The sequence below is a fragment of the Phacochoerus africanus genome, chromosome 8 (assembly GCF_016906955.1).
Source record: "Phacochoerus africanus isolate WHEZ1 chromosome 8, ROS_Pafr_v1, whole genome shotgun sequence".
NCBI lineage: Eukaryota > Metazoa > Chordata > Mammalia > Artiodactyla > Suidae > Phacochoerus > Phacochoerus africanus.
The window spans coordinates 89,203,467-89,225,252 of record NC_062551.1 but is presented as its reverse complement, the minus strand read 5'-3'; the positions used below and the strand labels follow the sequence as shown (position 1 = coordinate 89,225,252).

General features: G+C 50.7%; 1 protein-coding gene across 2 annotated transcripts in view; it reads left to right on the top strand.

Annotated features, from left to right (window-relative positions):
* Positions 1–21,786, top strand: part of PHC2 (polyhomeotic homolog 2) — a 111,534-nt gene that overhangs the window by 50,706 nt on the left and 39,042 nt on the right. The window contains exons 2-7 of one of the 2 annotated variants that reach the window (XM_047793152.1): positions 7,423–7,647; positions 10,421–10,579; positions 11,566–11,643; positions 12,078–12,242; positions 14,048–14,200; positions 15,297–15,609. In XM_047793152.1, coding sequence (XP_047649108.1) covers positions 7,471–7,647; positions 10,421–10,579; positions 11,566–11,643; positions 12,078–12,242; positions 14,048–14,200; positions 15,297–15,609 — 1,045 coding nt within the window. In that variant the 5' untranslated portion in view covers positions 7,423–7,470. The remainder of the gene's footprint in view (positions 1–7,422; positions 7,648–10,420; positions 10,580–11,565; positions 11,644–12,077; positions 12,243–14,047; positions 14,201–15,296; positions 15,610–21,786) is intronic. The other variant, XM_047793153.1, reaches the window with a different exon arrangement.

Here is a 21,786-nt window from a genome sequence, read left to right as displayed (position 1 = left end):
CCACGTCTGCGACCCACACCACAGCTCACGGCAACGCTGGATCCTTAACCCATTGAGCAAGGCCAGGGATGGAACCTGCAACCTCATGGTTCCCAGTCAGATTCATTAACCACTGCGCCACAATGGGAACTCCCAATTTCTTAAATCGATTGGTGGGTACACATGCATCTTATCCTTTGTATGTCAATAGAGAGGTTATTTTGTAAGTATAAAATATTTAATAGACATTCACAACATTGAAAATCAGCTATACTTTAATAAAAATATTTAATAGACATGAATTAATAATTAGGGATTAAATTCCTTTCATCTGGTATGCTCCAATATAGACCTTGGCCAATGTCACTGAAATACTTGCTCAGGGTGAAACTATGAGTGGAGTCTCACGGGTGTAGTGTGGGAAGACTTCTGGCTTTTGGAGTCAGACTTGGTTTTGAATCCTAGTTCTGTGAGGACCTAGTTCTGTGAGGACCTTAGACAGGTTACTTTGATAAGTTCTTCATTGGCAAATTGGGAGAAGACCTACCTCCTAAGGGAGGTCATGTATATATATGTGTATATATGGCATCTGCTCTAATGCTTGACATACAATAGGTGCTCAATAATCAATATGACTAGAATGGATACCACTGATGGAAGGTACTGAAATTAGAGCACCCGTGGTATATGCTTTAAAATAGTTGGTGTGGAGTTCCCGTTGTGGCTCAGTGGTAATGAAACTGACTAGTATCTATGAGGACATGGATTCCATCCCCAGCCTCGCTTAGTAGGTTAAGGATCCGGCGTTGCTGTGAGCTGCAGTATAGGCTGCAGACACAGCTCAGATCTGCTGTTGCGATGGCTGTGGCATAGGCTGGCAGCTGTAACTCTGATTCGACCCCTAGCCTGGGAACTTCCATATGTTGCAGGTGTGGCCCTGAAAAGCAAAAAATAAAAATAAAAAATAAAGTAGTTGGTGTGAATTCTGCAGATGAAGTAGAAAATAAGGTGAGCTTTCAGATGAGAAGTGTGATGGAATGTGGCGTTATGTCAAGCACTTGTGTTCAACAGACGTTTATGGAATGAAACACTAGGTATATATCAGAAAGCAGAATATGATCCCTTTTCCCTAGGAGTCCAGAGAAACATAAGCAAATCTCTTTCTTGTGATACAACATTACAAGTGCTAGGAGAAAGGTAAGACAAAGTGTCATGGGAGCAGCCAACCAACTGGATGGCTTTAAGGAACAAATCAGGACCTTGTCTGGAGGAAGCAAGAGAAGTGTTAGAAGAAGATGCATTCAGTGACTGTTTCACAGGAGAGATTCAAGTTGTTTTGATGATCTAAGAAGTTGGTTAAGTGAAAAACGGAAGGCAGGCATTTTAGGGAAGGGAACAGCATGAATAAAACCACAGATGTAGGAAATGACTAGGTGTCCAGACCTTCATGTCATTCAGAATAATGCTGACCCCAGTGAGGGTGTAATGTAGAAAAGGAGGCTGGGGAGGCAGCAGGATCTGCTCGTGGGGGCTCATATGCCACAGTGAGAAGCTTAGCAGGGAAACTGTGTGGACCCAAGAACAGAGGTAATTCAACAAATGGTGCAGGGGCTGTAAGAATATTCACATGCAAAAGAATCCAGGGTTCCCACTGTGGCTCAGTGGGTTAAGAACCCAATAGTATCCATGAGGATGCAGATTCAATCCCTGGCCTTGCTCAGTGGGTTGGGGATCCAGCGTTGCCACTCACTGAGGTGTAGTTCGAAGATACAACTCAGATCCGGTTGCTGTGGCCGTGGCATAGGCTGGCAGTTGCAGCTCCAATTCAACCCCTAGCCCGGGAACTTCCATATGTCACAGATGCTTCCTTAAAAAGAAAAAAAGGGGGGGGGCAGTTTGGTGGTTCCTCAAAAAGCTAAACATAGAACTCCCATATGGTCCGGCAATTCCACTCCTAAATATATACCCAAAAGAACTGAAAGCAGGAACTCACACAGATACTTGTACAGCAGTGTTATTCACAATGGCCAAACATGTGGAAATAACACAAGTGTACATCAGTGGATGAATGGAAGAACAAAGTGTGATATATACATACAACAGAACATTATTCAGCCATACAAAAGAATGAAATTCTGATACATGCTACAGCATGGATAAACCTTGAAAACATCATGCTAAATGAAATAAACCAGACACAAAAGGACAAACATGGTATGATTCCACAGATACAAGATATCTAGAATAGAGATTCAAAGAGACAAAGTAACTGAGAATTTCCTGGGGGACAGACATGGAGGGAGAGAAGGAATTATTGCTGAATGATGACAGAGTTTCTGTTTGGAGTGGTGAAAATTCTAGAAATAGATGGTGGCAATGGTTTTACAACATAAGTGGGCACCGTATACAATAATTATTCAAAATGAATCAAAGACCTAAATGTCCCAATTAAACTATAAAACTCTTTGAAAAGAACCTATGTATAAATCTTCATTACACTGGATTAGGCAATGGTTTCTTAGATAATGGTTTCTTTAGGCAACCATACAAAAAAAGTTAAATGGGACTTCATCAAAATTAAAGAGCAGAGGAGGTAATCATGAGCATGTGGGCATGTGATATTTGGGAGAAAGCAAGCAGATCCTCCAGGCCAGAGCAGTGGACTTGCATTATAGAATATCAGGCTAGAGAGTTCCCCTATGACTCAGCAGTAACCAACTCAACTAGCATCCATGAGGATGTGGGTTCAATCCCTGGCCTTGCTCAGTGGGTTAAGGAACTGGCGTTTCCATGAGCTGTGGTGTAGGTTGCAGATGAGGCTCAGATTCTGTGTTGCTGTGGCTGTGGCATAGGCCTGCAGCTATAGCTCCCATTTGACGTCTATCCTGGGAACTTCCATATGCCACACATGTGGCCCTAAAGAGCAAAAAAAAAAAAAAAAAAAAAAATTAGAATATCAGGTTAAAAAGGTGGAATGAGGCTAAGAGATTCATCCTAACCCATATTACCACCACCACCATTCCAAAGAGGTATTCTTATCCAGTTCTGCAGTTTAAGAAACCAAGACTAAGAGAGATCAACTGCATTGCCCAAGGCTGTACAATTGGTCACAGTGGAGCTGGCATTCCCAAAGCTGGGATTACCTGACTCCTAGGTCCATGTTCTTTCTGCTTTAGCACATTGCCTTTCCTGGGAAAATTAAGACACCAGAGAATGGCAGAGGGGAGGGCTGGCGATCTGTTCTCCCCACAGTACCAACCACACAGCAGTAGCGTTGGTCTTGGCATTCCCAAAGCCTAGTGTAACCCCCTCCACTTCCCGCTTCACACACACACACACACACACACATACGCACACGTTCCTTAACACTTCACGCTTCTGAGCGCCGGCAGGTATGGTCTCAGCACTCATTTGGAACTTGGCATAGGGTCAGCAATGTAATTTTGATCTTTAAATTTGTACTTTATACCCAATCCCTACCGACTAAGAAACAACAGTCTAGAGCTAATGGACAAGGCTTCAATGGCTTCATTAACCTCTACAATTTAAGCACATTTTTCTATATGCTTAGGGGAGAGAGCTTAGAGGAGAGGGAGCTGGAACCAGGGAGCAACCCGCAATGAGCCCAGCCAGCTGCAGCTAGGAGAGGGTGTGGGAAGGGAGCAAAGAGGGCAGGAGAGGGGAGAGAGTTCATCAGAGTAACAGAGCAGCCAGACAGGGTCAATGGAATGGGGGGGGGAAGTGGAGGAGGAGATAAGCACGTGTTCAAGAAAGAGGAGGGGAGGGGTGGGTATGAGCACACAGGAGGGTGAAGCCAGCCGTGCCACCAGGTAGGGCAGGTGTGAGCACAGGTGTGCAAGAGGATGGGAGCAGGGGGGTAGCAAGGAGAATGGGAAAACCAGGGGTTAGGGACCAAAATGAAGAAGACAGGAAGGGAAAAGCAGAAGAGGGGGTACAGAAGCCCAGATGAGGGGATGAAGAGAAAGGAAAGGCAGGCTTGGCAACAGAAAGGAGGGGGCCAGTGGGCGAGAGAATTCAGGAAACCTATCCCCCCCCCCACATGGCTAAGGTCAACCTCTCTCCCCTGTATGGGGCGCAGTTGCTGTCTTGCCTGTGCAGTCCTTCCATAACGGAATGCCATGCGCTCTTGAGAATATTGTCTTGTGTTATTTCTTACCAAGGATTGAGGACACACCGGGCCCAAGATCTACCCTAGCCACTGCAAAAGAAAAAAGAAATAGCACTGAGGCTTGATCATCCAGGATGTAGACTGCCCTCTCCTTAGTTTGCTGTGGCTGCCGCCCTGTTTTCCCATGTGATTGTTTAGTTTATAAGTTCTTCCCTTGAGATTTCCTAGGGTGGGATGCAAAGCAAGAACAGAAACCCAATTCTGGTCAACAATCTGGGGAAAGGAGGTGGGGCACTGAACTAAGAGAAGCCTCTGGGACTCTGTGGGGTATTCCAAGTTTGAACATAACTCTTATTTACTGACTTGTAGCTCAATAAGCCTCAAAACTCCAACCGAGCCTCATCTCTACAACTAAGCTGTCAGTTTCTGCATGATCAGCATTATGCCTTCTACTGCTTTCTACCCAGTGAGACCCTTCCTTCTATGGAACATAAGGTAGATTTCAACTCAGCAGAGCACAAGAAATACTTGGTGACTTTGCTGTTTCATCAGCCTGCACCACCATTATCATCATAAGCATATTTAACAAGTGAGTGGCCAAAATGAGGCCCAGAGCTGACAGCAGTTCAGGACAAGGGGAATTCATGGAGAAGGGTCTTGCCCTGTGGCAGTAGAAACAGACATATAAACATTAGGGGAGGGAGTTCCCATTGTGGTTCAGTGGTTTAAGAACCTGGCCAGTATCCAGTTCAATCCCTGGCCTCACTCAGTGGGTTAAGGATTGGGCGTTGCCGCAAGCTGCAATTGTAAGTCATAGATGCTCAGATCTGGCTTTGCTGCGGCTGTGGTATAGGCCTGTGGTGCTGCGGCTCCTATTCAGCCCCTAGCTTGGGAACTTCCATATGCTGCAGGTGTGGTCCTTAAAAAAAAATAAATAAATAAGGAAAAAAAAAAAAACATGAGGGGAAATCACTGCTTAAGGACCCAGGTATTAGGTACTGTTTGCTGGCTGCTGCACTGCCTTGGAAGCCATAGGCCTCTGAACCTCACCTTCCTGCCTGTCCATGGGGAGTAGCTTGGATTCCTCACCCCCATACTTTGAGCTTTTGCCCATGGTTTTTGCAGCCCATGGTGAAACCCACCAGTCTGAGAAAGGCATTCTGAGGAATGTGGACAACATCCACCCTGAGCAGCACTGGGAGGAGGGTGACAGGCTGTTAATGGCTATTTTTCTTCTTTGCACTAATCATATTTTTGTTTATCAAGTTGGTATGATCTACAAGCAGAGCATTGAATGACTATGATGGAATGACAAAGAAGTGCTGTTTTTAGATGTAGGAAGGAATGGGTAGAAGGAAAAGACATACGTGTGTGTGTGTGTGTGTGTGTGTGTGTTTGTAATTAGGATTTTGAGAATAGCATGAAAGAAGAAGAGAGGAGCTTGATCTCAGACATGGGTAGAAATCTCCCACCACGTCCTCCTTCCCCAGCCTTTCTCAACTCTTAAACACACTGCCTTGAGGAGCTGAGGGGACATGCAGCCTCAAGTTCTGAATCCCCATCACAGGATGCTCCCTGAAGGAATTTCCAGCACCCTTAGTGATGGGAATAGAAGGTCCATTGAGGAGTTCCCGTCGTGGCTCAGTGGTTAACAAACCCAACTAGCATCCATGAGGACACGGGTTCAATCCCTGGCCCCACTCAATTGATTACAGATCTGGCATTGCTGTGAGCTGTGGTGTAGGTCACAAACACGGCTCAGATCCCACATTGCTATGGTTCTGGCATAGGCCAGCAGCTACAGCTCTGATTTGACCCCAGCCTGGGAACCTCCATATGCCACTGGTGTGGCCCTAAAAGACAAAAAACAAACAAACAAAAAATAAGGTTCATTGGGCTCTGCCAGTTCCACTTTGGGAGAGGACTGATCTGTTGGAACCAGGCAGTGAGAACCAGGCTGGGGGTGGTTTTGAGGACCACGGTAACAGCCAGTGCCTAAGGAACACTCAGTATATGCTTGATACCTCATTTAGTGCTTCGTATCATTAAATCACTTTATCCTCCCAACAGCCATATACTGTTGTATATGCCAGACTGAGACAGAAGCTTAGAGAAGCGTGACTTGCCAAGGTTTTCCAGCTGGAAAGTGGCAGAGCTAGGACTCAAACCTAAGTCTTTCTGACTCCAAAACCTGCGATTGTAACCAAGCTGCTCAACCTGGTATCCTGCTCCCCATTAATCCAGAGAGCCCTTCATCAGGGAAATAGAGACTCCAAATGTACTTGAAGCACGCCTGGCCTGGGAAACAAAATGAACACTTCAGCTTATTTTATTGCCTCTTTCTCTCAATCTCTTCTCTCTAGAGAGTCTTTTTTTTCTTTTCTTTTTCTTTTTCTTTTCTTTTTTTTTTTTTTGGTCTTTTTAGCTATTTCTTGGGCCGCTCCCGCGGCATATGGAGGTTCCCAGGCTAGGGGTCCAATCAGAGCTGTAGCCACCGGCCTACGCCAGAGCCACGGCAACACGGGAGCCGAGCCGCGTCTGCAACCTACACCACAGCTCACAGCAATGCCGGATCGTTAACCGAACCGGCAACCTCATGGTTCCTAGTCGGATTCGTTAACCACTGCGCCACGATGGGAACTCCTAGAGAGTCTTTAATCCCAATTCTTTCAAGAACTGCCTGTATAAATATGGACACATATTCATTTCTGTGATGTTCAATTTCTCCACCTCAGTGACGAAAAGCGGACAGTCTGAGAGATGGTCCCTGAGATCACTGCCAGAAAGGCTGTCCTGGGGAACCTACCTCTGTGGCTGTCTGTTACCTCCTCTGGCAGAATAACAGGTCCTAAGGAGGTCCCTTCGTGGCTCAGCGGCAACGAACCCGACTAGTATCCATGAGGACTCGGGTTTGATCCCTGGCGCCGCTCAGTGGGTTAAGGATCCGGCATTTCCATGAGCTCTGGTGTAGGTCACAGACATGGCTCAGATCTGGCATTGCTGTGGCTGTAGTGTAGACTGGCAGCTGCAGCTCTTGTTCAACCCCTGGCCTGAGAACTCCCATATGCTGCAGGTTCAGCCCCAAAAGACAATAAATAAATAAATAACAACAGGTCCTAGAGTTTAGATTCAGGCCGACCTGATTTCCCCCTCACCTAGTGAGCCGAGCCTGCTCCTGTCCTCCCGGTGGCAGGTGCGACTCAAGCCCTCGGTTCAAAAGTGGTCCCACTGCAGGCTGGTGGGGAGCGGGCGCCCACGCGTGCATTCTCTAGTACACGTTCACTGAGCATTTCCTTCTGCCTCTTTCTTCCCAGTTCCTGCCTGCCCTTCTGCCACCTGAGCTCCGTGCCATCCTACAGGCCATGGAGAATGAGCTGCCGCCCCCCCACACGTCTAGCAGTGCCAGTGTCACCAGCAGTACCAGTGGGGTCAGTAGCAGCAGCGGCGGTGGCAACAGCAGCAACAGTGGTGGAAGTGGCCGCCCTGCAGGGCCCCAGATTTCTGTATACAGTGGCATTCCTGATCGGCAGACTGTCCAGGTAAGACACCACCTGGGTAGTCACCTCCAGGCTGGCAAGAGGACATGTTGGCAACGTCTGGGAGGACAACCTGGATGCTGAACCTAGAATGGGCACAAGAGTGTATGTTAGTGGGTAGATAGCAGAGCAGTGTTAGAGGAGCAGTGATGTTGGATGGGTTCAGTCAAGGAAGTCTGGAGAGAGTGGGGATATTTATCAGAAAATTCCTATCTTACCTGGTGATTCAGATCCCAGAGTCCCGCTTGGGGAGGACAGATGTGTGAAATTATAAGGGGCAGACAAGTAAAACTGTCAAGCAGACAAAACGACTGGCAGCTACGCAGCTACAATCTAGACCCACTGTCTAAGTGACTACTGCCATGTAACATATCTAAGTTTCTTACACACGAGACCAAAGAAAAAAAAAAAAAGAACCCCCAAACAATCTTTGCCTTTGCAGCTTTTTACCTTCTTCCCTAAAGCAGCGGTTTGCAAAGTGTCATCTGCCAGCCTTCAGGGTGATGACACCCTGTTCCAAAGCACAGTCCTGACACATGTGGCCATCTGCCCTGTGCCCCACACTGTATGAAGTGTTTGCATATTCATCTTCTCCTCCAGCTGTGAGGATGGTTATTATGAGGCACAATTTTCTAATTGTGAAAACTGAGGTTCAGAGGAGGTAGCGACTTGTCCAAGGTCACTCAGGTCAAGACAAAAAAGCAGAACCTGTTTCTCCCCCCACAACTGTGTTCTTAGTCACCGCATTGTCTATTTGAGGCTCCTGGATAAAATAGGCAGAAAAGAGAGACTACAGCCAAGACGTGTTTACTCTAACAACTTTGATGTTACAGTTTAGATCTTCTAGACAAGTGACCTCATCCTGCTTTGGCCCAAGGCTCTGATTAGGGAATGGAGGAGAAGCCAGAGCAGACAGTGAGAGGGTCTGAAAAGCCTAGTTAAAGAGAACACCATTGGAAGTTCCCTTGCAGTGGGTTAAGGATCCAGCATTGTCATAGCAGCAGCTTGGGTCATTGCTGTGGCACAGGTTCAATCCCTGGCCCAGGAACCTCTACATGTTTTTGGGTGTGGCCCAAAAAAAGAAGACAACACCATCAGCTACTCTAAAATCTTCCCTTTCCCAGTTATCTCTGCCTCAAACTTAATAAAACCAAACTTCCATCCCACCCAGCCTCCTTCCCCAGCCCCTTTGTACATGAGTATTTTAGCACCAATTTCTAGCAGCTGACATTAGAATGAGCCCTCCTCCTGCTCCTCACCACAGTTCTAGGCAAAAGGGATTGGAGTTTCTGCTTGGACAGATGAGTGACCCAGAGTTGTGTTCCAAACTCAAGCAGAAGCACTGGGGTATCTCCTGGTTCTATTCCTTGACATCCTCCAGTGAGAAGAAGTCACAGTAACTCTATTACTCCTGTCTGGATGGCTAGGAGGTGCTTTTCAGAGTCTAAGGAAAATAGGCCAAGATAAAGGAGAACACATTCCGAGAAGAATAAGCAATAAAAGGAATTGAGTTCATGGAAACCAGGCCCCTCAGAGGGGAAAGTGCACGGAAGAAAGTGTATGGAGGAGTAGAGTGGGGTGGAAGTATCTGGGGGACCCCAGGGGCCAGGGAGAATATGGGATATCAGCCTGTTTTTACAGGCAGCCAGAGGTTGTCTGGCCTGAAAGCTGCCAACCCCTAGAAATGACAACAAGCCAGGGAGAACAGGACTGGAGGCTCAACTGCTGGAGCAGAACACAGAGTGGGGGCAGCCCGGCAGCCAGGGACTCAGCAGAGCTAAGTGGGGAAGTGGGCCAAAGCCTGGCCAGGGCCAGGGTAGGACACCCCCATGGGAAGACGGCAGGTAAGGAGATGGGAGCAGAAATGTCTGGGGCTAATGAGAAGATAGAGGGTCTCAGGGATGGAGGAAAGGCATTCGCTTTTCCTTGTTCCTGGCGGGAGGGAGAGGTTTGGCGGGGGGTGGGGGTGGGGATCAAAGAACAGCCTTTTATTATTTCCTAGAGACTGTAGCTCACCAGTCCCATCAGGAAAGAGAATAGCAGTAAGGCTGGGGAATGGGAGATGGTGGCTCAAAAGAGGGTGATGGAGAGAGGGAAGGAAAGAGTAAAAGAGGAATGCAGCATCCCAGTGGCTGCAGCATCCCAGTGGCTGCAGCATCCCTGTAGCTGCAGCATCCCAGTGGCTGCAGCATCCCTGCTCTACAAGGTCAAGGGAACTGTCTTCTGAGGAACTGATAGGACCTTCCAAAGCAGCTGAGGGCACACTCTGCTGGGAGGGTGTTGCTCTTGAAGAGGTTTTAGTTTGGCTGACTGTGTGGCCAAAGCTGGAGAAGCCCCCCTTCAGACTTGTCTCTTTCCTCCTACTCCTTTCCTCCTCTCAGCCTTGTTGAGCTTCAGTCTCCTCTGTCACCACCATCCCTGTGGTCCAGGTAACCCTCACCTGAGGTTGCAGAACTGTGGGGAAGGGGGTACCTAACAAGCCTGGAGTGGGGCCCAGGGTCACTGGAGGCTTAAAGAACTCCCAGCCCCTAGGCTGAGAACTGGACAGAGCAGTGCATGCTGCTCATATCTGGGAGGAGCATGGGCTGAAGAGAGACGCAGGATAGACAAGGCAGGAACATGTGATGCTTTGCAAACAGCTGTCTCCCCTCTGCCTGGAGAGTGGGGATCCCAGGCCTAGTCCCTCTCTCTGGGGAAAAAGGAGTTGAGCAGGTCTCGCTGCCACCAAAAGGGTGGGTGTGCAGTGCGGGCTCCTCCCCTTCCCTCCCTCCCCCAGGTGATCCAGCAGGCCCTGCACCGGCAGCCCAGCACAGCGGCCCAGTACCTGCAGCAGATGTACGCAGCCCAGCAGCAGCACCTCATGCTGCAGACGGCAGCCCTGCAGCAGCAGCACCTCAGCAGTGCCCAGCTCCAGAGCCTGGCAGCCGTGCAGCAGGTAAGACAATGATACAGGAACCCTGAGGAGGCCACCGACTGCACGCACGTCCCCTCATGTTCTCTTACTGCATCCTCACGAAACCCCTGAAGTAGGTACAGCTGTCATCATCGGAGTCCTTTCACAGGCAGAAAGAGGTTCTAGGAGGTTAAGCACCTTGCCCAAGGCCACCCAGCGCTCGAGTGGAGTGGCTGGAACTCTCCACCTGCCTATTCCAGGGAGGGACTTAGGGGCAGGGAACAGTCTGCTTCACTGCATCACTGCACTGCAGGGAGGGGACCGAGGGTCCAAGGAGGTGTCCACTGTCCATTCAGCTTGCTCATCTGTCCTTAGTGGCCAAGAAGAACTCAGTCATCCATTCAACAGAACTTTTAGGCACCTACTGTATGTCAGAGTCCATGCTGGGCACTGAGTATGCTTTGGAGTAGGGAGACGGCAAATAACAGAAGCTCAAACAGAGAAGGAAGAAAGCATCTAAGTATCATGGTTGTAATAAGCCCCACCTGCAAGGAGGACCACTTTAGGTCGAGTGATGGGGAGAGGGTGCTGTCTGCCGGAGGAACAGGGGAGCTGACCCTGAGGGACGAGAAGAAGCTCGGCGAGGCTGGGGGCCAGGTGGACAGTCCAGACAGTGCGAGCACACCTCTCCACGTGGGGCCGCCCAGGAGGCTGGTGTTTAGAGAGGGGTGAAGCAGGGACCGAAGAGAGGTGGACCCAGTGCTGACAGTCCAAGCCAACTGTGTGGGTGCTTGTGTGTAAATGCTCTGTCTCGCATCATCCTTTAGCAATCCTACAGGGGACGTACTCTTATCTTCCCCATTTTATAAAGAGGGAAACTGAGGCACTTGCTCGAGGTCACAGAGATGAGCCAGAATAAAGGTTTGACTCCTTACCACTGCCCTAGGGTCCTTCCCTGGGGAAGGCGAGTGCCTGGGGAATGACTGGGGGCATCTGGGTCTCCAGTGACAAGATCTCTTCTTTCCTAGGCAAGCTTGGTGGCCAACAGACAAGGGAGCACATCAGGCAGCAGTGCGTCTGCCCAGGCCCCAGCCCAGTCATCCTCGGTGAGTAGGATGGGGAGCAGTGGGCAGAGCCCACAGCTCAGAACCGGCTCCTCCCACCTTACCCACAATGCTCGTGGGCTTCCAGACCCATTGTGGTGAATCCTTAGCCATGTAGAGTCATGGCTGGAATCTATTAGTCTTGCCAGGAAAAGAAAAGACATGCTACTGTCTAACTTCCTTTAACAAATCCCCATCATCGTTCCAAGGTCAAGGCTCTCTGTTGGCAGCTCAGTCCTTTCTGCATCAGATCTTCCCTGTAGCTCTGGTGTAGGCCAGAGATGCAGCCGTGCTGGGTGAAGATCCAGGGCCCAAGGACCTGGGATGATCCCAAAGAAGGCTGGATCCACCAAGGAACAGAAGAGGGGGAGGGGAGAGAAAGAAATGGATGAAAGCGCACAGGGCCTGTTTCCTACGGCTCGTATCTCTCTCCGTAGATCAACCTGGCTGCCTCGCCAGCAGCAGCGCAGCTCATCAACCGGGCTCAGAGTGTCAATTCAGCAGCAGCCTCAGGCATCGCCCAGCAGGCTGTGCTCTTGGGCAACACGTCTTCTCCGGCCCTGACTGCAAGCCAAGCACAGATGTATCTACGGGCACAGATGGTGAGTCCCCAGCCTGGACCACGGCTCAAGTGGGCAGGGAGGACCGAAGCAGAGGAGTTGGGAGCTGAGCTATTAGAGAAGGGTGGGGATTACAGAAGGGTGGGCAAGAAGCACTAGGGGGACAATTGGCAGGAAAGAAGGGGTGGCATAAAGAAGGCAGCCTGGAAGGCTTTGGCATAGGCTCCATGACTCAAGGACAGGTGGGGTTCCAGGCCGAAATAACGTTACCCATGATGCCTGCCTTCCTCCCCCTCCTAGAGTGAAACAACTGTCCTCTTCTTATCAGAAACCATTTCCTAAAATTAATTAGGGTAGAAAATGCAGGGATCTGTGAGCAGGTGGTCTACACTCAGACATGTAAGCTAAGCAAATGCACAAACATCCAAGTACCCTACCGGAGTGGGGTCTTACCCACTGCGACAGTCTTTGCGGGGACTGGCCACCACTAGTTCAGAGCCAAAAGTGCCTTCCAGCCCAGGTGGTGAAGGTGGCAGCCAGCTTGAGGACGTGCCCTCCCAGCTGGGCCCCCATTCTCATCAGGATCACCCTATCAACTGTTCATGACGTGGGCTTGCGTGGGCAGAATATGCTCGGGACAGCATCTGCCTCCAACACGCAGACCTACAGTCCCTCCTTTACACCTGATCCTAAGAGGTGCAAAGGCCCATAGGAAGCTGAGAGGTTCCTAAGATTTGCAGAATTCCCCAGGAAAGCAGCAGCATGTGCCCTAGGAGGCAGGAGCGCCTCGCTGTACGCTGGGGTCAGGTCACTGAGTCCTGGCGCCTAGTCCCCATTCCAAAGACTTCTCCCTCCAGCTCCTCGATGCACTATCCTGAAGACTGTACAGCCCTACCTCTCCCTTGGCTCCTGTGCCCAGAACTTGGCACTGGGAGCTTTTCTGGTCCTGCTCCAGCACTTCCGCTCTTGACTCTGAGTTCACTGAGGTCATTCCATTCCCAGGGAATAGACTCTTAGACACACAGTGGGGAATGGACCTCCACATCTCCAGGGAGCCAGGCAGCCCATGTGACCCCACCCAGACCCACTCTGGCCTCTCTTTACTCTGTCCCTTGTCCCACTCAACTGCCCCAGCTAGAGCCTGGCAGCCTGGCCACCATCCCCTCAAAGTCAGGCGTGTAAGTTCAGAGGAGCTGACACCACATGCCCCCACAGATGCTGAGCTAGACTCGCAGGGGTGGGAGTGAAATGCAGAAACCCTCAGTCACCTGCACCCCCATGGAAAGAAATGCAGAGACAAGTATAGCTCTGGGCATTCTGGTTCCTCTACCATTGTTGTCTCTGCGTGTGTGTGCGTGTGCACACACACACACACCCCAACATACACACACAGCCCAATTTAAAAATAACCCTAAGAATATTGCTAATTTGGTTCCTTCTGGCAGAGAGTCCTGTTCTGACCCAGACCTGGCATCGGGAGTCACTCAGACCTAGAATATGGTCCCAGGGCATCTGTTTCAGCCCAGCGGCCCTGCTCCCTGGGATGCTGCCAAGAGGGACTTGAGTGTGTCCTGTGATCATTGGTCCCTCTGGGGGGAGTTCCACACAGAGGCTGCTGAAGTAAACCTGACCTGGGTGCACCCCCAGAACGGCCCCCAACCCCTGCCCCTTCACTGCCCAGCCTGGTTCAGGACACTACAAGCCGCCTGAGATTTTCAGGAGAGCCCATGGACTCTTCCCCTCTCATGCCTCCCCACTTTCCCGTTTGCTCCCTGGCTAAACTGTCGTGTCCTGTGGCTGAGCCCACATTGGGCAGGTAAAAGGCGCCTCGTTTCCTGTGATTCCAGGCCCAGCCAGGTAACCTGGTGCAGGTAGCTAGGAGCCTAGGCGGCACTGTTCCTTTGTCCCCTCAGCTCATCTTCACGCCCACGGCCACCGTCGCTACTGTGCAGCCTGAGCTCGGCACTGGCTCCCCCGCCCGGCCCCCCACCCCTGCCCAGGTGAGGATTCCATGCTTGTGGGAGGGCAGGGGGGTGGGCGCCCCCACAGAGGGGCACTGACACGGGGTATGGGCCCGAGCCCTGGAAGAGCTTTGCATCTCTGGAAAGACTGGGACCTTCGAGGAAAGCAGGTGGGAGACAGGATGTCCTAAAGCTCCTAGACTTGCTCCTCATTCCCCGCTGAGAAGGCCTCGGCCACCCCTGACGCAGGAGTCAGCAGCCTGCTGAGGCACGCGTGCCTGCTAATAATGGGTGATCATCACTTCCTTTTACCTTACACCTTCCCCAGGGTAGCCTCCGTGGCTATTGTCTTTAAGAGGAAAATTCCACTCTGATTAACACGTGGTAGCAGCTCTAGGAAACAGGAAAAATGACATGGAAGAGAGAGCCAAAGATGAGCCCTGGGCCCCCACCTTCTGCTGGGAGCCCACAGACACTTCTGTGGCCGTAAAGATGCAGTGGGCGGTGGGGGAGAGGAACTGTCCCCAGCTGCACAGTGGGGACCCACAGGGTGAAGACAGTCAGGTTTGTCAAAGGCGCATCTGGCACAGCCTCCATGTGTCCAGCAGAGGGCACCAGGGACCGGGCTGAATAAGCATGTTCATCCTGCTGTAAACCTGATCCTGAGGACAGGATAATCCTTCGCCCGGGGACCTCACTGTTCAATTAACTTTCACTTTTGCCCTGGCCTTTTCCAGTGTGGGAAGCCCCAGGCCTCGCTCTATCTGGGAATTCTTGCTAAGTGGTATGCAGCCCTTCCTGGTAGTATGGGGGAGGAGGGGAGGAAAGAAGGGAGAGCGAGCCTAACTTCCCTGCCCTGGCCTGCCCCCACTTGGGGCAGCCATCCCTGCTCAGAATTTAATTTCTCCTGCTGATGAAGCCAATCCAACTTGTACTCCTTCTGTCCCCTTTAGAAACTCTGCCTGCTCCTGGTTCCTCTTTCAGCCCCTAGTTCATTCTCTCTCTTTCTGATTTTACACCCCACTGCCCTGTACGGCCATTCCTGGATCCATCCCAGCTCCTTCCCTGCATGGACTGTGTGTTGGCATCGCTCCTACCCACATTCTCTGGACTCCTATAGACCCCTCTTTTCCAGGTACAGAACTTGACCCTCCGAACACAGCAGACACCAACTGCAGCAGCCTCGGGCCCTACCCCCACCCAGCCCGTCCTGCCCAGCTTGGCCCTGAAAGCCACGCCAGGTGGTAGCCAGCCTCTGCCTACCCCATCCCAGGGCAGAAACACTGCTCAGGGTTCCCCTGCAGGTGCCAAGCCTGGCATAAGTGACAGTGTGATGGAGCCAGTCAAGAAGGGAGATGGCAACGGCAGTGTGCCAGGGAGCTTGGAGGGCCGGGCTGGGCTCAGCCGGGTGGTGCCCGCTGTGGCTACCCACCCCCTCATTGCACCAGGTAAGGGCTCCAGGAGGAAGGATCCTATCCCAGAAAACGCCATAGGACTGTGGGTTGGGGGAAACTTTGAAAATTTCCTTTTTCCCACAGACATGCTAAGATGTCAGCCATGTGTCTCTCACTCCCCTTTACACTCCTGAGATGCTCATCAGCTCCAGATTCTGTTTCGTGCATCTAGTCTAGCTTTAAAGAAGGAAGCCACCTCAGTGGAATAAATGAGACCTTCCTCTCTTGGGGCACCATGGTGATTCAATCATCGCTCTTGGCCTTGAGAGTGGAGGGTGGAGGTTGGCACTTGGACTTTTTTTTTTTTTTTGCTTTTTAGGCATATGGAACTTCCCAGACTAGGGGTCGAATCGAGCTACAGCTGCAGGCCTATGCCACAGCCATAGCAACTTGGGATCTGAGCTGGGTCTGCCACGTACACCACAGCTCACGGCAATGCCAGATCCTTAGCCCACTGATCAAGACTAGAGATCAAACCCACGTCCTCATGGATCCTAGTCAGGTTCGTTAGCCACTGAGCCATGAAAGGAACTCTGGCAGTTGGACTATTTTAAAATCCTCTAAGAATCAGCAAAAAGGGCAGGGGCTAGCCAGAGGCATATAAGATCTTACCCCCAGGGAGAGGAGGAAGTGAGAAATTTATTTTCTCATCACTGGACAGACATTTGTTGACTAATATTTACCAGGTATGTGGCCAGTTCCGGGTGTGCTGAGATCAGTAAGATGTGGGCCCTGGCCTCCAAGGAGGGCACAAACTGGGGCGACAGACATGGACAATGCAATATAGTGTAATAAGTGCTATAACAGGTGTGAGCTCTGCGCCCTGTAAGATCACAGAGGCACCATTTAGCCTCAGGGAGAGGTGCCAAGAAAGGCTTGCTGGTGACGGTGATACTTGAGAATAAATCTAGCAGATTAAAAAAGTAGTAAACCCGCAAATTACTTGTGAAGCAAATTCTGTGAAGAGGATGAATCAGTAGTCCCTGGGGCTAGACTCTTTTCCGGCTTGCTGAAATTCTCCCAGGCTGCCTATGTAGGCGATCTTTAATGAGAAAATCTGCCAAGAGCCCTGGTAGCCAGACTTATCAGTCTTAGAAACAAGACCAAGCTGTTACAGCACAGAAATACAGTGGTGGACTCCATGGCCTTGCATTAAAAAAATCACCCTGGTCACAACCCTGAAATAATCACTAACCCTCTGACCTGATCCTGGCATTTTACCACCCAAACCAAGCTGCAGATTTTTGTCTTGAGAGCCTACTTGATGCCTGTCACTAGATTAACTAGCATAGTCAAAATGTGATTTCTTACCTGAAGGAGTGTGCAGTCAAAAAGAGGGTGCCATGGAGTTCCCGTCATGGCTCAGTGGAAATAAATCTGACTAGCATCCATGAGGACGCAGGTTCGATCCCTGGCCTCGCTCAGTGGGTTAAGGATCAGATGTTGCTGAGAGCTGTGATGTAGGTCACAGATGCAGCTCGGATCTGGCGTTGCTGTGGCCGTGGTGCAGGCTGGCAACTACAGCTCCAATTCAACCCCTAGCCTCCATATGCCTCGGGTGTGGCCCTAAAATACAAAAAAAAAAAAAAAAAAATAGGGTGCCAGGTATATAAGCAAATCCATTCAATTTCATAAATTCCACTGTAGGAGTGAGGGTGACATAAGTGTGGGCCTAGATGGGCACCTCAGTGCCAGGCAGGATGGGTCAGAGATGCTGTCCCTCTGAGGGAAAGGCACTCAGTGTTAAAGCAGGAGTCATCTCCCCCACAAGGGAGGGGAAGGTATTCTAGAAAGACAGGAGGCACAGGGGAGAGGTGGTGACATGAGCTGGGCAGAATCCGAATCTGAGCCCTTTATTCCCCCGTTTGAGGCTTCAACGACAGAGGCGGTCTCTGCCCCCAGTGGCCACTCTAAGCTGAGGCAGGTACCTCCCTGCAGAGGCCTGACTGCCCTGTGGCTCCAGCCATTTCTCCAGCTTTGCTTTCTCCAGGGACTAGTCAAACCTCTTCCTTTTATGGAGAAAGAAGCTGAGGTTCAGAGGGCGAAGTCTTGGCGGAGGAGGGGGAGCATTACAATGAATTGATGGCAGCTGAGACTAGAGCAAGGACCCGAAATTCACATTTCTTCTTCCTTCTCCTGCAACCTCCAAACCGTAGAGCAACATCTGGGATTCAGGACTTCCCGAGAAGCCCATTTCTGCCCAGGCCACAGTGTAACCTCTCCCTTGATCTAAGCCAACACCACCACCACCCCCCAACCCCCCCCTTTCTAAGGACCCTTCAAAGGAAAGGTTTCTTCTGTTCCTTCCTAAGCCTCCTAGGCAACCCTGGGGCCTTAAGAAACTGAGCAGAAAGGGGACAAGGGGACAAGCACTGATTTAAAAAAAAAAAAAAAAAAAAAAACCTCTGTTCTATACTAGATAATATGTACCCCACGTCTTTAACTTTCTAAAGAACCCTGTAAGGTAGATGTTTTTATCCATTTTACGGTTAAGAAAACTGAAGCTCAGAGCAGTTACCCAAGAACTTTCTATATTATGTCACCTAAGGTCACATAAGTAGTACGTGGCAGAACTGGAAACCAATTACATGTCTGGCTGAGTCAGAACTTATGTTCTTAATCATCGAGCTGTACTTGCCTCTCTCGGTTCTTACGGTAATTTGGGGCTTTCTAGGCCTTTCTTATGACTGACCCAAAGCTGGAAGAGCCCAACAGTTCTAAGACTGTACTAGGTTTTGCAGCGTCTAGTGGTTGGGCTTGCTTCTCTTAAGCCTGGTAAAGGGGAAGGCCGGTGAGTAACAGACTGGGGTCCAGGGCCCCAGGTGTGGCCTAAGACTAACAGTATGCGGCTAAACGCAGTACAGAGACCAGTGGTTCCCCAGAACTTTCTACGGAGCAGCTGTGAGCTGCAGATCACAAAGACAGACCCCCATAGACACAAATCGCTAGGCTAGGCTTTGTTCCTGCCTCCCACCGCCCCCTTTCTTCCTTTCCTGCCCCCACCCCTTCCTCTCTGTGGTTCCACTCCCCACCCCCACCGGCCAAATGGCAGGCAGCGGGGAAGTTTAAGATGCTGCGGATCCCCTCAGGTCCCTCTAGAAAAACAACAACTAAAAAGACTGAAATAATCCTCCTGACCTGACCGGGGGTGGGGGTGCAGCCTGGAGCAGCACCTGCCCTGGGCGTCGCAGTTCCCCAGGCGGAGGTAACTTCTGGCCTCCTGCCCAGCCAACCCGTGTGAATGAACTGAGGGAGCAGCGTGTGTGCGCATGCGTTGGGGGTGGGGGGAGCAGAGCGGCAGGTTTTTTTGTTTGTTATTGGAGCCTTTTTTGAGCCGGCTGGCTGGTTGCCCCCAGGGAACGTAACCGGTGGAGACTTGCGGTGAGGGGGGCGGTGGGGGGAGAGCGGGGAGGAATGTGTGCTCCTGGGGGCTGCTTGCTCCCCCGAGCAGGCCACCGCTCTAGTCCCAGCTGGGACTGCTCCCACTGACAGCTGTTTGGGGGCAAAGCCCCTCCCCCATGGCAAGCTCCCTGCTGTTCCTACTCCTGTCACCTTGGCAACGGGCTTCTTTAGGCTCTGCAAATAGAAAAGGTCCCTTATGCCCTGAAAAGGGGTGGGTGGGTGGGTGGGTGGGGGAGGGGCGGAGAGGGCGGAGCGCACTGCCTGAGAGGTTGGGCTTCTGGGTGATCCGAGGACTGAGCCAAGGGGCAGAAGAGGGGCAGACCGCGAGGTCCCGTGGGCCTGGCTTCCAGAGAATTCTGAGACCTAGGGGAGCTGGGCCACAGCTCCGGATAGGAGGCCTGCCTCTTGGAGCCCCCCTTCTAGTGGCTAAATTCAAGGCCTAGAGGCATACTCAAACTCAAAGATGAGGAGCAGGCAGCTGACCAGGAGGGAGAGGCTGTGATAATCCTTGACATCCTGGGCCCTTGTGGCACAATTGTGCTCCAGATGCCAGGTCTTTGTTGTGACGCCTGGTCCCTGCTCAGGTCTCAGGAAGGAGAGAGAATTCACTGTGGGGAAGGCCTGCCACACTGCGGCTTTGTTTCATCACAGAGGGGGTTTTGTGCCTGGGAGTGGCGATTCTGACTGCGATAGGCTGGATATTGCAATGCTTGCTGATTTGAGGACCCCGGGGGTACCATATTTGCCGCCCCAAAGCAGCTGCCAAACTGGGGAGTAGATACACTTTTTCTCAGAGAATCCAACAGAAACCAAAACATACGGGTGGGCCTGTCATCTAGCTGGAATCAAATCCCCAACAATTTTGATGTTAAAATCATGCAACCAGCCGTGAAAGTCATTGCAGTCATTCACTCTAGGACTGGATTTAGATTACTAAGCATCTCCTCCTGGTTTGGGGAGGCAAGGGGGAGCCAGCAGATATCAATGGGGGAGTGTTTTGCTTAACATTTGCTTGATACTGTGAGTGTGCATGTGTGTGCCCGCACATGTGAGAGAGAGAGAGAGTAGACTGTGCTTTGGCACTGTGAAGCATTCCTTCCTTCCTGAAATCCTTCACCCTAGGCTCCTAAGATGTTACTTCCACGGTTGCTGCCAGCTAATAATAATAATTACTGGTTAATGAACAACCATGTTCCAGGCACTGTATTGAATGCCTAACCTACATATCTTATTTAATCCTAACAATCATTATTCATCTCTGAAATGAAGACGATAGGGCTCAGGGAAAAGAAATAATTAGCTACCATCTCCACATAGCTTTTCTCTCTTTAATCAGTTCAGCTCAGCGGATATTGGTTTAGCACCTATTATGTGCCAAACATGATGCCAACCATATGGGAGTTAGAGTATCGAACAAGTGTAAATTCTAGGAGGGGTTGTGGAAATTTGAGTCATGCCTTGAAAAATGAGTAAGATTCCAGAAGGGAGCTGAAGGGAGATTATCTCCGTTGGCCCTTGGAGGCACCTACACCCAGAGCAGCCCTGTGTGTGAGTGTGTGTGTGTGTGTGTGTGTGACCATCTGTACGGGTAGGTGGATCCTGCTGCTCCTGGCTTTTCCCTGGCCCTGCGACCATTAGCTATGAGACGCCCAAAATACTCAGTCTGCGCCCCCTCGTATTTGACTCCAACACCTTCCTTCTGGCAGAGCTTGTCTGTTCTTACATTTCCCACCTGCCACCTGTCGGCAGATGACTTGTTGACATGCGTCCATCCCTGTCCTGCCCTTTCCCTGGGGACTCCCAGCAGAATATAGGATGTTCCCACGTGGATATCACCCCACCCACATACACATTTTAAAATTTGGAGATTCATAAACAAAACAAAAACAAACCCCCAGAAATCTTGCTCTACAGAAAGGACCCCCCCCCTTCCTGGTTCCTGACCACTGTCCGCAGTCCTCAGCTGTTCCTGAACCCGGCTTACAATCCGGAGGCTTCTTTGGACTTCATTGTCCTTCATCAGGGAGCCAGAGCATTGCAATGAGAAAAGCATGGACTTTGGAGTTAGACCTGCTTTCAGACCCCAATTTCATCTCTTGCTAGTTTTATGGCCATCTTCAAGTTACTTAATCTCTGTAAAATGGATTTCTTCATCTGTAAAACAAGAATCATTATACGTACAACATGCTGTAAAGATGAATGAATGGCCTGCAAAGTGACCCGGTGCGGAGGAGGCTCATGGTAGATCTCAATTCCCTTTCCTTCTCATTGCCATCCTCCACCACCGCCCAGTTTATCACCAGGCTCTGACCATACGTCCTCCAAGTAGGCTCCCAGCTTTGCTTAAGGCCTGCTGATTGTACCAGGCTTAAAACTGACTGTCTCAACATCCTGCTCATAGCTTCCAGAATCACCTTCTCAAAGACTTTCTCCTTTCTTGTTTAGGAGCCATCAGTCACAATGCCTAGCCTATAGGAAGGAGTCCAAAATTAGTGCCTTAATGACTTCAGACAGGCTGACTGGGATCTGGAGTGGGGGCCTTCAGAGACCCCTCCCCAGTTGCCCCTTAAACCACTCTAATTGTTCACAGCTTCTTCACACAGATCCCCTGCCTCTCCTTCCCCACTCCCACCCCCTTGTGACTTACTTGACCTGCACTGACCTCTTACTTCCCGCCTTCTGGCCTAACACTCTGCTTTCACTGTCCATCCCTCCAAGATTACCTCCAAAGTGCTCAGCAGCCTCCACCTAAGGCTCTGCCTGCTGTTT